Source organism: Protopterus annectens, chromosome 16.part0, assembly GCF_019279795.1.
Source record: "Protopterus annectens isolate FY-2018-M chromosome 16.part0, PAN1.0, whole genome shotgun sequence".
NCBI lineage: Eukaryota > Metazoa > Chordata > Ceratodontiformes > Protopteridae > Protopterus > Protopterus annectens.
In genome coordinates this window covers 784,808,302-784,823,969 of record NC_056750.1, presented here as the reverse complement: position 1 = coordinate 784,823,969, position 15,668 = coordinate 784,808,302, and the positions used below count along the sequence as shown (strand labels likewise).

The window sequence follows — 15,668 nt, the reverse complement described above, 5'->3', positions numbered from 1 at the left end:
AATTGATAAAGGACTTGGCCTATGTCATACACCTGCTACAGGCCTTGGGATACACAGTCAACATCCAAAAGTCAAGGCTAGTGCCATCCCAAAGGATAACCTTTTTGGGTGCGGATCTGGACACAATCACTCAGATGGCTTTTCTCACAGAGGAAAAACAAAAACAGCTTCCAGACTATTTCATGATTTTGACAAGACAAACTCAGCTTACTGCAAGGAAAGTTCTGCAGGCCCTGGGTTACATGGCATCCTGCATAATCTTGATTCCACATGCCAGGCTGCATATGAGGAAATTACAATGGTACCTAAGGAATGTATGGTCTCAACACAGTCACAGTCTGGAAACCATGATACCAATCATTCCATGCCTTCACAAGGAATTCCTGTGGTGGGCTCAGGCCTGCCAGACCAACAGAGGGTTGCCTTTCAACAAATCAAAAACAAGGCAAACCATCACCACGGACGCCTCAGACCGAGGATGGGGAGCACACATGGAGGACAAATGTATCCAAGGCCTATGGCCTCAAGGGCAGCTAAGCATGCACATAAACCAAAAGGAAATGCTGGCAGTGAGGCATGCAATCGAGGCATTCACACCTTTCCTCCAACAAGGACATCTGTTAATAAGGACAGACAACACCACGGTCATGTGGTACATAAACAAACAAGGAGGCACACATTCCTACCCTCTATGCCGGATGGCAATGAATCTGTGGAACCTATGCCTGAATCTCAATATCCAGCTGCAGGCCAAATTCGTACCAGGAAAAGAGAATTCACTAGCAGACAGCTTAAGCAGAACTACCACGGATGCACACGAATGGATGTTGCATCCAGACATCTTCAAACTCATAACAAAGAAATGGGGAATGCCAGAGATAGATCTGTTCGCCTCCCCACTCAACCACCAACTGAAGAAATTCTGCTCAAGGACATACCACCCACAAGCCTGGAGGGTGGACTCTCTCTCTTTCAGCTGGAATGCTCTAACAGTATATGCCTTTCCACCTCTCCCATTGATGTACAAGGTTCTACTGAAGATCAGGGAGGAACAGCCAAAGGTGATACTAATAGCTCCGGACTGGCCAAGACAACACAGGTATCCGCTACTGAGAAGCATGTCTCAGGCGAACTCATGGCCTTTTCCCCTATGGCCTCTTCTTCTAATGCAGAACAATTTCAAGACCCTGCATCCAAACTTGAAAACATTACAACTAACTGCCTGGAAAATTCCTTAAAACAAAACCAAACTGTTCTATCTCAGAGGGTGAAGGACATTATCCTGGAGGCTCGCAGACCTTCCACAAGGAAGACATACTCAGCTAAATGGAAGAGATTTCTCATTTGGAGCACATCAAAGGGCACAGATGTCACAGTGGCAAACCTAGCACACATCCTAGAATACTTAGCAGAATTGTTCCACAATGGCTTGTCTTATTCCTCCATTAAGATTCATGCTTCAGCAATTTCAGCAGAATACAATATGGATCCACCTATCTTCTCTCACCCTCTTCTCAGACAATTTTTGAGAGGGATCAAAAATGTCAAACCTCCAAGGAGACCCCCTCTACCTGCATGGGATCTCAATTTTGTGCTGGAAAAATTAACACTACCTCCTTTTGAACCAGCAGCATCAGCAGACCTACAGTTTTTATCTTGGAAAACTGCTTTTCTTCTGGCAATCACTTCAGCAAGAAGAGTATCCGAGTTACAGGCATTAATGGCAGTGCAGCCTTTTCTTATTTTCCACCAGGATAGAGTGTCACTGAGAACCAATCCTACTTTCATGCCAAAGGTGGTATCCAGGGTGTCCTTGAACCAAGCCATTCATTTGCCTATGTTCTTCCCTAACCCACAGAACAAAGGAGAAAAACTTTTGCACACCTTGGATATACACAGACAACTACGCTACTATCTGGACAGAACTAAAACCAACAGAAAAACTGACCAACTTTTTGTAGCATATGCAACTGGGGTGCAAGGAAGAGCAATTTCCAAACAGACAATTTCAAAATGGATAGGAAATTGCATTCGCTTTTGCTACTCCTTTCATGGAAAGACAGCTCCTGAAAATATCAGGCCTCATTCCACAAGGGCTACAGCCACCACTACAGCTTTCCTACGAGGGGTGGCTACCAAGGACATTTTAGAAGCTGCTACTTGGAGCTCTGTGCATACATTTGCCAAGCATTACAATCTACCTTTATACTCCAGATCCCGAGCAGGGTTTGCAACTGCAGTACTGCAGGGGATCTTAACTACACCATCCTTCTCTTAGTATCTCCTCCCCCAGTTTGGCTATGGTATTCTACCCATATGTTATGACTGCAGATGCATCCTTGAAGGACATAGTACAGTTTTGTACCTACCATAAATGTAGATGTCCGATAGGTATGCATCTGCAGTCAGGATTACCCACCCTTCCCTCTGTGGTATTCCTAGGGTGCTTACCCCTCTTTCAGCTAGCTGGGGGAATCTATTATGGTGTATTTGTTTGTTTGTATATATATATATATATATATGTATATAATTTGCTACTGTTTGGAACTTTTCAGCATTTATCCAAATTTAGCCTTCCTAGAGAGCACCTGGCATCTGGGGCAAGAAACACTGAGGAAAATGGCGTCAGCTGATGCCTTTATACCCCAGAAGCTCTGACGTCGGGGAAAGTGCGACATCAGGCGAGGCCAGACCCAGACTTTGGAATCCGGCCGACCGAAGGGCTGCCTGAGGCAGGACAACCCATATGTTATGACTGCAGATGCATACCTATCGGACATCTACATTTATGGTAGGTACAAAACTGTACTTTCTCTTTCCACTAAATTAATCTTCTGTAGTGCAATGGAAAGCATGTAGTAAGAACCTGGATACTATTTTTTTAGCCACTAGCACATGTATATATCTTGCTCTAAACTTTGTATGTAGTTTTATGAAATGTACTGTTAAATGCATAGAAATATCTTCTATGTCTGGTGGACAACTCAGTGCTGTAGCGGTAGCGTTGTCGCCTCACAGCAAGAGATTCTCTGGTTCGATTCTCGGCTGAGGTGCCTTCTGTGTGGAGTCTGCATGTCTTCCCTGCATTCGTGTGGGTTTCCGCTGGGTGCTCCGGTTTCCTCCCACGTTACAGAGGCATGCATCTAGGATTTTTCTCCCCGGGCCTCCGCTGAAAATTGGCTTAGTTCCAAGTCAGACTTTCCTGGTTAACAAATGTCAAATAAATAAATAAAATAAAAATAAATAAATAAATGTCTAGTTGTTTTTTTTTTTTTGTAACAAAACTTATTGTCTGTTTGTATCTGTCTTGGAGCTTTTCTCCCCAGGCCTCTACTGAAAATGGACATATATCTAGCTTTTGCCTAAATGTTTTCTAATCACTTTTTGTTAGTCCCATTTGCTTTTCTCATTTTACCTATGTTACTATGGTACTGTTGCTTTATTACTCTATTTTACTTATTTCCTTTTGTTATATTGTTATTCTTATGCTTGGAGCTTTTCTCCCCGGGCCTCTACTGAAAATGGACATGTATCCAGTTAGACTAGCCCGGTCAACAAATGTAAAATAAATAAAAATAAATAAATATCCAGCTAGACTAGCCCAGTCAACAAATGTAAAATAAATAAATAAAATAAAATGTGCCACACACATCTCACCTGCATCTTTCAAAACCAGTTTGCCAGCTGGAGTCGTCGGTGCAGATGATCTAACCATTTACCTCCCCCTGTGGGTAGGGTGACATTGGCTCCTTATTCGTAATTTGCCCTTCAAGCCCTCTAAATCAACTCAAGTAATCTATGGTGGAGTTGGGGCTTTATTGCTGCATGCCACAAGGCAGAAAAATGATTTTGTGCTGAAGGTTTGAACAAAGTGTAATAGTTGCTTGCAATACTTGCAGTCCTTCAGTACAGGTAAACATTCATTTAAACAGTGTGTCTTTGTGTATCCTAGACCTCGTAAAGGTAACTAGGTCATGATAATATTCAGTTTAAAAATGGTGTTCTGCTCAAAGACGAAGAAAATGAAAAGTTAATGTGATAATTTATCTGTATGTCTTTAGTGTTTGCATATTTCATCATACTTGTTGCTGCATGTTTTGTCACCAGTGTAAGAGTTTCGGAATGAGTAAACAATGTTTAAGCCAATGTAACATTTATTATTTTGAAAGCATTTGATGTAACATCCATTATTTTTAATGCTAGGTAAGTTAAAATGTTTTAGTTACAATTTATATATTTTCATGTGTGTGTGTATGCATTCCAGTCATCAACCAGCAATTTTAAAAACATTTCATACTGCCGCACTCTTTTTTTTCATCGCTCCCAACCTCTTAGCACAAGAAACCTAAGGCTCAAAAATAGGGCCAGATTTTAAATAATGCTCTTATAAACTTAGGAAGTTGCTAGAATAAAAGGTTTTGTGTTTCCATGCATTTTCGGAAGGATATGAAGTCTGAAACTGAAATGACTGTCATTATTTAGTGAATTCTATCTTCACTAGTTTTCCAGAAAACCACAATTTTTATGAGGAACTGACCAAAAACACGAGGCAAAAGTCTGGACAGTTGAGGGGTGTGCTGTTTTGGTATGTGTGGCAAAGTGCATTAAAACTTTTAAAATGTTAAAAGGCTCTACTGATGCAGTTCTGTGGTGGCTATTGTCTTTGTGGCAGCAAAAGTCTCAAAACAACAAGGTTCTAGTGTATAAACTTCACTATAACAAGCTTGTTATAGACAGGTTTGTACTTCATACAAGTGCGTAACAAGCTTATTTTTGTCTGTTTTGGAGAATAATCTCCATACTCCACATACTACATTATTGGTTAACAGCAGTAAGCATCAAATAAAGGTAAAAATAATAAGAAGGACCCAGTAACTGAATCATTTCCTTTTATCACTCAAGCTTATTTCAAAGTTGTGCACTTTCCTGTTTATCCCTGAAGACTTTAATTGACCATGAGTTCACTTAACGGATGCTTTTCTGACTGTAACCCTATTTTGTTGCAGGTAAAACCAAGAAGCGAGGAGATACTTTAAAATTAGAAAATGACCCTCAAGAGGTGAGTTTATAAGAAATATTTTTTTTATTTATATAGGCTATAAACCTTCCGTAACTTTATATAATTTTTACTTTAAAGAGTGGTCTGCCCTGAACACTTCCTCATGTCACACAAAAAAAGAAAAAAAAAAAAACAGAAAGGATCCCACTTATGTCTGGGGTCTTCTTTGTCTTAATGTCAATTTTTTTTGTTTTAATTGTAGTCCCCACCCTTACAGGGACCATCAAATCTTCATCTTGGACAATGACTTGACCCATCTGTTCTTTTGAGAGGCGAGATCACACTCACTCATTCATTGCCCTGGGAGGCAAGAGTCAGATGCTGAGAGAATGTTGCTGTAACTGCAGGGATAGTGGGGAATTGGCTTTTTTATTCTCCTAAGTACATACTCTGGCAGTTTGCTTGATCCACTGTCATCTTTTTTCCTGGAGGTGCATTTGTGCTTCTACACATGTTAAGTCTCACTTCACAGAGTGTACACCCAGTGCTACCACACGTGCTAAGTTTTGTGCTGAGCAGTACAGCACTTCACAGTGGATACACCCAGTGGTACCACATGTGCAAAGTCTCATACTGAGCAGTGCAGCACTTCACAGTGTGCACACCAAGTGCTGCCACATGTGCCAAGTCTTGTGCTGAGCAGTGCAGCACTTCACAAAGTGTACACCCTGTGCTACCACACGTGCTAAGTTTTGTGCTGAGCAGTATAACACTTCACAGCGTGTACACCCTGTGCTACCACAGGTGCTTAGTCTTGTGCTGAGCAGTGCAGCACTTCACAACGTGCACACCCAGTGCTACTACACATGCTAAGGCTTGTGCTGAGCAGTATAGCACGTCACAGTGTGTACACCCTGTGCAACCACACGTGCTAAGTCTTGCGGTGAGCAGTGTATCAGTTAACTGCATGTACACCCTAGGCTGCTTGCTGTAGAAGATGTACCTGCGGTCTTGCAAGTGTTACCACTAAAGCAAGCTAAACTGTTACCTCCATCCAGGATGACAGAGCTGGTGTTGGCTACTGACTTCCAGCTTTCCCTACCCAATCCCTCCAGCACCTGTGGTGGCAATGGAATACTGGTTGTCTGTGTTACAGTTTGGAATGCTCCCCAGCCTCTATCACTTTTAAGAATATTCACTTGTAACTTTTCTTTTTTAATGTGGTGCTGTGTGGCATTGTTATGACTCTATGACCACATGCAAGTTATGCTACATGAGCAAGATGTGCTATAAATGATGTCCTTTTGCCTTCTGTAAACTGATTTGCTGCATCTTAAGCCAGTCAGATTTCAGAGGCCATACAGCTGTACTTACATGTTGTTCGTTTTGTTCGTGTATCATGTTCTAAATCTAGTGTTGCAAACTACCCATTTTCCAGAATATTCAGTAAACTGAGTGTTGGTCTAGTATCCCAGAAGCTATCCAAGTGTTTTTGATTTCCAGAACAAACAGAATACCAGAGTATGTAAAAGTCTGTAACTCCCGAATTTTGTTTTTGTAGATTAAGCCGTGGTGGTACAATGGTAGCATTGTTGCCTCACAGCAAGAGGTTCTCCTGTTCGATTCTCAGCTGGAGTGCCTTCTGTGTGAAGTTTGCATGTCCTCCCCACGGTCGAGTGGCCTTCAAAAGACATGTGTGAATGGGCATGCCTTCGTTGAAGGTTGGGCATTGGGCTGGCAACTCGGCACCATAAAAATCTACTGCCATTGCGGACCGGAGTTCCACTGTGGCGACACCTAACTGGGAAAAGCCAAAAAGACAAACAACAACATTGCATCTGTGCATTACAGCTGTGCCTAGGGATGGTCAGAACAAAAAGGCATTTCATATTTTTGAGTGAGGAGCAAATAAGCCCATTTGCATCACATAATGGGTATGCTTAGGGACAGAGTGGTTCAGAAAGTAGGAGAAAGGTAGGGTAGAATGTGGAGTAGGTGGGCCAAATGAACAAGTGATTTGGATTCAGTCTGGTTTTGCCATTTCTAAATGTGACAGCTCTTACTTAAGTCATGTTCAGTGGTCCGAATCGCTTGGTGCAGTCCAACAAAAAGCAGATTATAAATAGATTTTCTTAAAACTGTTACTGGGTTTGTTGGGACCACTGTACACGTTGCTATCCTTAAACGTTTTCTTCAGTTTGGCAGAAATGTATGCTGGGGCAGCACTCTTGGAAGTGTGTCCTGGCAGTCCTGGATAGGATTAGTAATGCAAAAGCATACTTAAAATGTATTTTGGCATTTTAATTGGGTATAGTGTGCCAGTACTGGATAGATTATTTTAAAGTTTTGTCTGGTTAACTATTGATGTTAAGTTGTCTATCGTGCCTTCATTCTTGCTGTTTGGGATCGGAGCCGATCCTCAGCTCCACAATAGCTCGAGAGCTGTTTACTGGCTCGAGGCTACCCTTTATCCCATGATGCCTAGCGACAGCTACCCAGATCTCGATTGCCGCTTCAGCTGCGAGGTGTGTCGTTTTCTGGCTCAGGCTTGTATTTTCAAATTTTTTGTGTAGAAATATATTCTTATACTCCATAAAACTATTAGATAATTTACCTTTCTTATTTTTATTCAGTAGTGTGTGTTGTTGAGTACTTTATTCTTTCATAGTCCCTTTTTAGTTAGAACTCGTTTAAGTTAGAGAGTTCTCCCCTCCCCCACTCCCTTCCCAATGACAGCCGTTTAACTTAGAGGCTCTCCTTTCATTCTTTTTTGCTATCGTTAAAAAAAAAAAAAAAAAAATTATATATGTGTATATATATATATATATATATATATATATATATATATATATATATATATATAGATATACATATACATATACATAGTCTTGTACTTTGACTAGAGTAGAATTTTTTTCTATCTGTGTTTCTCTTCTGGTACTTGGTATTTTGTGGTTGAGTTGTGTCTAAGGAAGCTGAAGTATCTGGATTTAAAAAGTGTGACTTGCGCTGTCAGAAAATGTCTCTGACAGACGGGCACACTAGTTGCGTTTATTGTTTGGGCGCTGTTCACCTGCAGGACTCTTGTTCTATCTGCCATGCCTTTAGTCCAAGAGTCCTGCAGGAGCGAAAGAACAAATTGATCCTTAGGGGTCTGTTAAAACCTCAGGATTCACCGGCAAAGAGTTCACAGACAGTGAAATCCCCTGTACAGGATTTACCGAGTATGTCGGTTCTGGCTGGCAGCAACAAGACATTCCCTCCATCAGCTCCATCAAATGTTTCGAAGCCATCTCGGAGCCATAAAAGGCTGAGGTCCCCTTCATTACAGTCAGTTCATTCGGCTCCTGGGTCTCCATTATTGCAAAGTGAACGTAGCCACCATTCTTCACACTCCTCTCGATCCTCTTGGCTGTCGGATCATTATGTGGAGAGAGAAGTAAGTAGGTTGCTAAAATCACAGGCATTAGCTAAATTATTGTCTAGCCCTCTTCAACAGGTATCAGCTCCATCCACCTCCTTTTCTGTTCCTCCTCCGACTCCATTGAGCTCGGAGCTGGAGTTTGTTGGGGTTCGAGTAGTGGAACCGTCGGCTCCCATAACCATAGCTCCCATAACCATATTTCCTTCGGTTCCAACATCGGCTCTGATTCCCTCGATAGTACCTTTGGTCAAGGAATCTGGACGCCGAGGCTCTCTTGTCGGCTCCGAGGGGGCGGGTGGCATCGGACCCTTGTCCGACCCCGCTCTCCCTCTTGGAGCATTGGCGCAGGTGAGCTCGGCTCCAAAATTGGTCTCGGAGCTGTCCTCCTCAGCGCAGAGAAAGATTCCTATTTCTTCAGAACCGGAGCTTTCTCTGCCTCAAGGCAGGGACATCTTTGAGGTCATGCGGAGTGTGCTGTCCCCCGGGTCAGCTCCACTACCAGCCCCACCGGCTCCGTCCCTCATGGTGTCTGTGCCAACCTCTGCTCCTCCTCCAGACCCCAAGCGTAAGGAGCATATGCTCCAGGACACCCCACTGGGTGTTTCTTCTTCTTCCAAGGCCTCCCCTGATCACTCAGAGGTGCCCCCTTGGAAGGAGAAGTGCAAGAGGAAGCACATTGACTCCCCTGAGTCTGTCACTTCTGATACAGACTTAGATGAATCAGAAGAGTCCCCGAGATCTCCCTCTGAAGATGTTTCCTTCTCGGACATCCTGAAAATGCTTAGGCAGAGGGGGAACTGGAATCCCCTAGCCCCTAATGAGGATGAGTCTGTATTCCTGGATACTTTTGGTTCCCGACCTTCCACCTCCTGGGTTTCTCCTCCTTTCGACCCACTTATGTTTGTAGTGGCTTGAAAGGCTTGGTCAGCTCTGGACACAGTGGAACCAACTCTGAGGAGACCTGGTAAATTTATTACTGCTCCCCAGGATAAGCAATTCCTTTCTAAAGGTGTGCCCGTTGATGCCATGGTGGTAGCAGCAGCCACCAAAAAAGGAGTTAGCAGAGACCTCTTCATCTGTTCATCACCCTAACAAGGAGTCTAGGATGATGGACAGGTACGGAAAGCGAATGTTTCCTTCAGCGATCTTCTCCATGAGGTCCCTGAACTATCTATGTCATTTTACTCACCTTCAAAGGTATCTCCTTAAAGAGCTTGGAGACACCCTTCAAGATCCTACAGCTAAGGGAGTACAAGCCAAAATAGCTTCCCGGCTAGCGACGCTTATTTCTGTAGTTAAGTCCTCCATGAGGCTCATTTCCTATGCAGCCGATGTAGCGAGTAGAGCAGCGGGTGTGGCCCTTAGGAGGCATGCATGGATGTGGCTGTGTCACTTTGTGGAACCCTTTCGAGCATTCTTCACCAATACCCCCTTTGATGGCTCCTTTCTCTTTGGGTCACAGGTGAAAGACACGTTGACTAGGTGTGAGCAAGAAGGCAATACTCTTTCTGCCATGGGAGTCCATTTTTCCACTCCCTCTAGACCTTACCCCAAGGGTCAGAAGAGTGGGAAGATGTGGTTCAGTAAATCTCAGGGAGCCTTACCTGACACACGTAGTGATTTTTCCTCCAGAGGCAAGGGGGGAAACAATAATAATAGACGCCGCCCTTGTGGCAGAGGAGGTCCGCAGAACCAAGGCAACAGAGAATCTTTCTCTGATAAGCCATTCCAGCATCCCTGAAGGGTTGCCCGGCTGCTCACCTCTGGAGGAAGTTGGGTGAAGACTTTTACTGAACCCAAAAGTCTGGCAAAATTTAACAAGAGACAGATGGGTACAGTCCATTATATCCGGAGGTTACAAAATTCCCATTAGTCCCTCTTACAATCAAAGAAGACCCTTCCAGATGTTCCTTTTACAATCAAAGAAGACCCTTCCAGATGTTCCACCCAATCTGAAGGAGCAAGCAGTAATCGAAGATTCAAAACTGCTAGAAAAAAGAGCCATTCAGGAAGTCCACGCAGACCAGCACGGATCCAGAATTTACTCAAGGTTATTTTTGGTACCAAAAAAGACAGGGGACTGGAGACCGATTCTGGATCTCAGCAGACTAAACAAATCTGTACAAAGAACAAAGTTTCGGATGGTCACGCTACAGTCCATTCTACCCTTCCTGGGTCAGGACAATTGGATGTGCTCGATAGATCTTCAGGACGCGTACTACCATATCAAGATGGACAGACGCTCCAGGAGATTTCTTCATTTTCGGGTGGAGGCCAGTCATTACCAGTTCAGAGCTCTGCCCTTTGGTCTCACCACAGCCACCAGGGTGTTCACCAAATGTATGGCAGTGGTCACGGCTCACCTGAGACGTCAAGGATTCCAGGTGTTTCCATATCTAGACGACTGGCAACTCACTGCTACTACCAGGCATCAACTCCTACAAGCGTGGGATTATACAATCACATCTGCACCCAGCTAGTTATTACAATAAATTTCAAAAAATCTGCCCTGTTGCCCTGTCAATCTATCACTTACATAGGCGCAGACTTAAACACAAGGGATATGTTCGCAAGGTTGCCACTGGAAAGAGTGCCCACAATTCGTCAACAAGTGCAAATCCTAATGCAGAGCAAAAGGATCCAAGTCAGGTATGTCCTTCAAACTCTGGGCTCCATGGCAGCTGCCATTCTTCTACTTCCATTAGCGCGATTCCACATGAGAATTCTTCAGTGGCTTCTTTTCACGCAGTAGTCTTTCCAGGAGCTACCCATGTCTCACATGATCCTGATTACGGAGGCATGCAAAAGGCACCTTTCTTGGTGGATGATCTCCCCACTAGTTACTCAGGGCAGACTTTTCATACAACCCCCTCCGGTAGCCACAGTGACTACAGACGCCTCCCTGATAGGATGGGAGAGGCATTATCTGGGCAGGACAGTCCAAGGCACTTGGCAACCTCAAGAGTACCATTTGCACATAAATGTCCTAGAAATGAGAGCCGTGCTCCTAGCATTGCAAGCTCTTCAATACTTTCTTCCTTCTGGGACCATTGCAATTCAAACAGACAACATGTCAGTGGTGTGGTACATCAACAAGCAGAGCGGAGCCAGATCCTACCCCCTGTGTCGAGAAGCACTCAGACTTTGGCAGTGGGCGATTTCCTCCCATCGTTTTCTGATTGCGACGCACATCCCTGGGAGATCCAACGTCATAGCGGACAGGCTCAGCAGAGCTATCCTCATGCCTCACGAGTGGCCTCTGAATCAGGAAGTTGCGGATCTTATCTTCCGCAAATGGGGACAACCTTGCTGCAGTATTTTTCCATCCCCTTCAACAGCAAAAGCAGCAACTACTTCTCCCCTCTGCCGCTTCCAGGTCACATACCCAGAGACGCTCTAGTCCAAGATTGGCCTCAGGGACTTCTTTATGCCTTTCCTCCATTTCCTCTGATACCAAAACTCATACAGAAAGCAAAATCGTTGGGTTGCAAAATGATTGCCCCCTACTGACCTCGACAGATATGGTTCCCGTTCCTGCACCATTACCTTCTTAATCAGCCCTGGACTCTGGACCCGATTCCAGATCTCCTGATTCATCAATCAGACGGGTTGCATCAATCCCTCCAAACTCTCCAGCTCACAGCTTGGATGCTCCACTTCCAACCATAGCCAGGCGAACCAGCATTTCCCCAGCAGTCCGTGAGATTATCGTCTCCTCTCATAAGTTTACAACAAGAAAAACTTATGCTAACAAATGGAAACGTTTTTTCTTGTTGGGCAGAGTCTAGTAATGTGGATCACTTCTCAGCCCCAGTCCACGAAATTCTGGAATTCCTAGCACAACTGTTTCACTCCGGGGCTGCTTCCGCTACGATTAGGGTACAATTAGTGGCCATTTCTAATTTTCATATCGGTTTGTTAAATTCTAACATCATGTCTCATAAGCTCTGTAAAGCTTTTTTGAGAGGAACATCTCTTCTTATACCTCCAGTGAGAGATCCCCCTCCTCCTCGAGACCTTAAATTTAGTCCTAACTTCCTTAATTCTGCCTCCTTTTGAACCGGCAGCATCCTGCTCCATCAAGTTTCTATCCTGGAAGACACTCTTTCTGGTAGATATCACCTCAGCTAGGCATGTCTCAGAACTTCAAGCACTATGTGTTCATTCTCCCTACCTGGTGTTTCACAAGGACAGAATTGCTCTGAGGACTAATCCTTCGTTCCTTCCTAAAGTCTGCTCAGAAAATAATTTAAACCAATCTATATATCTCCCTGTGTTCTTCCCAAATCATAGCAACAAGGCAGAGTACAACCTTCACCTATTGGAGGTTCATAGACAATTGTGTTTTTACCTACATAGAACTAAAGAAATAAGAAAGTCAGACCAATTATTCTTTTCTTATGCCTTAAACAAACAAGGTCTCCCAGTTTCCAAGGTGACCTTATCCAGATGGTTGTCCCACAATATTACTTTATTTACCAGTTAAGGAACAAAGAGTTACCAATTAAACCGAAAGGTAATTCTACTAGGGTATTAGCCACCTCCGTAGCTTTTCAGTCTAGGTTGCCCATGGAATCCATCTGTGCAGCTGCCACGTGGGCAAACCCTCATACCTTTATTTCTCATTACAAGGTGGATATGGTCTCCCGGAGCAGAGGTGACTTTGGTTCCACTGTTCTGAGGAGTCTGTTCCACTGAGCCACCCAGGATGTTAGTTGCTAGGGACGCTGTCCCAAACAGCAAGAATGAAGGCGAGATAGATAACTTAACATTAAGAAGTTATGTACCTACCATAATGTTCCATGTTAGTTGTCTTCATCTTGCCTTCTTTCTTGCGTCCCTCCCTCCATCCCCCATCCTAGTGGATCGACAGGAGTTCCTTTTTTTCACTGGCTGAATATTCTTTTATTGTTATTCTTCTGGCTAGGTCTTCCTAACCTGTTCTAGATATTAGAATGCATGGAACAACCAGTTTTTTGATAACTTGTTTTTGTCATATTATGTCTGGATTAGCTATTTCAAACAAGATCTGGGTAGCTGTCGCTAGGCATCATGGGATAAGGGGTAGCCTTGAGCCAGTAAACAGCTCTCGAGCTATTGAAGATGGCCGAGTCGGAGCCGAGGATCGGCTCCGATCCCAAACAGCAAGAAAGAAGGCGAGATGAAGACAACTAACATGGAACGTTATGGTAGGTACATAACTTCTTATTACCGTGCTTCAGAAGGAAATGCAAGTCTCATACGCATGTGCAGTACATCAGCATACAGACAGAATGGAAGAAGAATGAAGTGCTGTTATACCAAGGCATTATTTAAGAAAGGTAACCAATTTCCTTTCTTGATGTCCTTGTATTGTAGCAATAATCCAAGAGTGTGTGTGTGTGTGTGTGTGTGTGTGTGTGTGTGTGATATCAGGATTTACCCAGTGTTGCTTTTTTAATCACAAGGGCAAATCCAACCATGGGCAAATCATGATATGCTCTCACACACACACACACACACACACACACACACACACACACACACACACACACACACACACACACACACGTGATGATTATTGCTAATTTGTACAGATGGAATTTTAAACATAGAATTTTGAAGACTGAATTTTAAACACAGAATTGTACAGCTAGAATATTATGATATTTCCCAGAAAAAATAAACTAATGCATTATTCAGACATCTGAGATTATTTCCTGACCATTCATTTAAGTTTGCAGTTTTCCATCAAGTGAACAGGAATCCTTGGGGCGGGCCATGGAAACTGTACCTGGAACGAAAGGAAACATGGTGGCAATTTTTTTTAAATACCACCTTCCCACCTGGCCTTAATGATATGATTTCTATTACTAGTTTTTTTTTAAATGAAAAGCCTTTGATAGATAGTTTTTAATTTCATGATTTATTTTGTTTATATTTGTAGGTCTGATACATATTTTTATTGAATAGAACATTTCTCCCTGGGCCTCTGCTGAAAATTGGCTTTGTTCCAAGTCAGACTTTCCCGGTTAACAAATGTTGAATAAATACTGAAATAAATAAATACATTTGCATAGAATTCTGCACAGAGCTCATATTTGGGACTATAACACAAAAAAAATACAGATTACAGTCTAAGCAGGGAATTCTTTGTGGTAGTGAAGAGGCTTTATATTGAATGACTACAGTAACATTTACAAGGAAGGGATAAAAGTTTCCAACATAGTTTTCCTTTTGCATATGCATGGACTTACCAGAGGAAGTAGGTCCCATGGTAATGAGTAGAAAGTGTGATGCCACATTTACTCATTCTAAAAAAAAAAACATTTTTATGTGGGGAATCTTAGCTGGTGGAAAATCATTTGAATCCCACCAAAGAAATGTTATGGAAAGCATGCAGCCTAGTAATGGAGATGCTTTATAGCATTATCCAGCTTGGACACCTCTAAACTGGTACTGCCTGTGGTGACGTAGATCTTATTGTATTAACAAAGCAAAGTATTTTTCAGTCCCTAAATGGGGTATTTTTTTAAGTTTTCACAAGGCCTTCTAAGACTTTGTCTCGTGGAAAGTTGAAATGTAGATGTTCTTCGTGTTTCACTGTTGCAGTCATCACATTTGGTTTATCCCTGCCAGGGTAGCCTCGGCCGGCCTGAATACCAGAGACTTAGTATTTCTGCGTCGGTTGCTGTCGCTTGCGGACTGACATCAGGTCATCAGTGGTATAAAGGAAGGCATCCAATGCCATTACATCAGTCTTTCTTGCCGTGGAGTCCGAAGCAGAAACAGTTTGCACAAGTGCTGGTCGGCCTCTACCTGAGTTTCATTTTCGAATTGAAGCTGAAGTCTTCTAAAGCTAAGTACCCCATTACGGATCCTTTTTTCTTGCACTAGCCGATGTCAGAAAAAGTTAATAATTGTCTCGCCTGTGGAAAGCAAATACCACACCAGGGCTTCCACTCTTACTGTGTCACGTGTCTAGGCCCAGACCACGATGTTCCTCGTTCTCGCTTCTGTGCTTTGTTTAATGCCAGAACTGTTTGCCGTCAGACCCTTATTGTAGCCAGATATTTCCGTTTACAGTCCTTGAATTCTGATATGGCTTTGGTAAGCCATCCAACAGCAGATCTTTCAAAAAAACTTAGACACAGACAGACCGCACAGGACCAAACCTTCCGATGACGCTTCCGTTAAGCTGGTCTCAGTCCTCCAGAACTCAGTGAGGCTCTTTCACAGCCCCTGATGCCCACTTAAGATAATTTG

The 15,668-nt window shown here is 43.3% G+C and overlaps 1 protein-coding gene across 1 annotated transcript in view; it reads left to right on the top strand.

Moving 5' to 3' along the window:
* Positions 1 to 15,668, top strand: part of RABL6 (RAB, member RAS oncogene family like 6) — a 1,129,210-nt gene that overhangs the window by 478,141 nt on the left and 635,401 nt on the right. Inside the window, exon 4 of the mRNA XM_044058056.1 lies at positions 5,007 to 5,059. Coding sequence (XP_043913991.1) covers positions 5,007 to 5,059 — 53 coding nt within the window. The remainder of the gene's footprint in view (positions 1 to 5,006; positions 5,060 to 15,668) is intronic.